At 41.2% G+C, this 1,927-nt stretch overlaps 1 protein-coding gene across 1 annotated transcript; it reads left to right on the top strand.

Moving 5' to 3' along the window:
- Window positions 1–579: 579 nt before the first annotated feature.
- Window positions 580–1,722, top strand: LOC110932142. Its single transcript, XM_022175500.1, has one exon. It carries the CDS (start codon window positions 580–582, stop codon window positions 1,720–1,722), a length of 1,143 nt encoding a protein of 380 aa, XP_022031192.1.
- Window positions 1,723–1,927: the final 205 nt, after the last annotated feature.

The following is a 1,927-nucleotide window of genomic DNA, read 5'->3' as shown; positions in this document are numbered from 1 at the left end:
CACTTGACGCATATTAATCAAATCTTGTCAGACTTTCTAATAGATTTAATAAGTTTTATAAGACCGGAAGGTATGGGCTCCGTCCTCCGGCCCGTCCTCCCGCCGCCGCCCCAAAAAGACCACCCCCATCCCCGTCGCCGTCCCAGCCCCGTCCAAATTATCCTCCCCAAGCCGATGATGACGGGCCAACTTCCTCTCTCCTCACACACACACACATCTATACATACATACATATATATATATATAAAGGGGTTCATCCCCCACCCCCGTAGGTCCATCCTCTCCAAGCCTCTCCTACGTGGCGGTGACGTGGCGGCCCATCCTCATGGGGATGAGCCTCCCATACCCACTGGTCTAGCAACTTTTCGACCCCTCAGGGGCGAGGCTTTGTTTTTAGTAGATTAGGGTTTTCTATTCAAAAAGGGATGGCGGCGCAGTTTGTTGCTCGTCTACCTGCTATCCTTATGTAATTTGCTATGATGATTGGAATGAAATTGCTTTTTTATTAAAAAAAAATTATAAACCTCATCACATGATATCAAAACCATGTCAAACCATCTAAAATCTTGCATTGCAGCCATGACTCCTTCACTCTTATTCCATTTTTTCATCTTCTTCATTGTCTTTACTTTAAAAGCCTTTTCTACATCTTCAATCTCCTACTCCGAACATTGTCATTCTTATGCACCCGAAGCCACTCCTACTAATAGAATCCTCACGGGATTCTCGTTACTAGAACGTATAACTAGCAATTACACAGGCGGTCAAAACATTCTTGATCAAGATCCCCAATGGCGACGGTCCATCTTCTTTCAAGCCACGCATAACATATTCAAGACAAACGTTGTTGACACATACAAAATGCAGGCCCGGTTAAGTTTCTTTCCATCATATGCAGGTTATCCCTCCAATGTTACTGATATCAAGTCTAATAATACACGGAAAATGTTAGTGTTTTATCTAGATGGGTTCTGGTCAGTGTCTACAAGTAAGCTTTGTATGGTCGGATCAGCTCGTGGGTCAACAAAAGAAGGTAATCCACTTAAACTAAATGTTGTTCTTAAGCTTAAATTCGCTCAACGCATAAATTTGAATAACAGTTTAGTGAGTGGAATCTTGGAGAGTTTAGCTTCTCCTAAAGATCTCGATTACTTTGACCCAATTTCGATGATGGGATTTCCTCGAGTGGATCCATTTAGATACAGCTATACACTGCAAGATTCAGTAGCTAATATGAAATCTCTTGATGTATGCTTGATTTTCGAGCAAAGATTCACAACTTACAAGTTGGAGTATTCAAGTAATTGTAAAAATTGTTCTTTATTTGGTCAAGATAATGGCTACTTGCCTACTTTCATGTCATTGTACGGGATTCAATGTTCTCGGCAAAACAATGAAATTCGTTTTCTAGTAGAATTTCAAGACAGAAGGTTTACTGCATATGATCAATCTTTCCGACCCGACATATCATTAATTGGAGAAGGAACTTGGAATGGTAGAGAAGATGAGTTATGCATTGTTGCTTGTCATATCTTGAACCAAAGTGATCCTTTGGGCAGTGCCCATGTTGGTGATTGCTCCATTAGGTTGACTTTGTGGTTCCCTGATGTTCGGTCAATCACGAAAACGCATACCACCAAGGGTCAGATTTGGACCACCAAATTAACAGATGATTTGGGTTCGTTTAGAATGGCTAAGTTTCAAAGCTTTGATCATAGCTAGGAGATTATTGGGTTGAAGTATGAATATACACAAATGGAGAAAGTAAGACATATTTGCCCGAAAAAGAAGCGTATCGGGGACAAGTATCTAGGGGCAAGTATCAATCATTGTATTATGGCGTTGACATGTTTGTCAAACATAAGAATATGGTTTCAAGAGGTTCTGCAGTCGCTCTCTTTGTGGGAAGTCGTGGTTTCAACGGTTA

Source organism: Helianthus annuus, chromosome 3 (genome assembly GCF_002127325.2).
Source record: "Helianthus annuus cultivar XRQ/B chromosome 3, HanXRQr2.0-SUNRISE, whole genome shotgun sequence".
NCBI lineage: Eukaryota > Viridiplantae > Streptophyta > Magnoliopsida > Asterales > Asteraceae > Helianthus > Helianthus annuus.
The sequence above is the reverse complement of the archived record's forward strand: the minus strand, read 5'-3'. Positions and strand labels throughout refer to the sequence as shown.

What these genes read in the sequence shown, in the direction of transcription:
- LOC110932142 (XM_022175500.1), top strand. Translation starts at nt 580, where the DNA reads ATGACTCCTTCACTCTTATTCCATTTTTTCATCTTCTTCATTGTCTTT.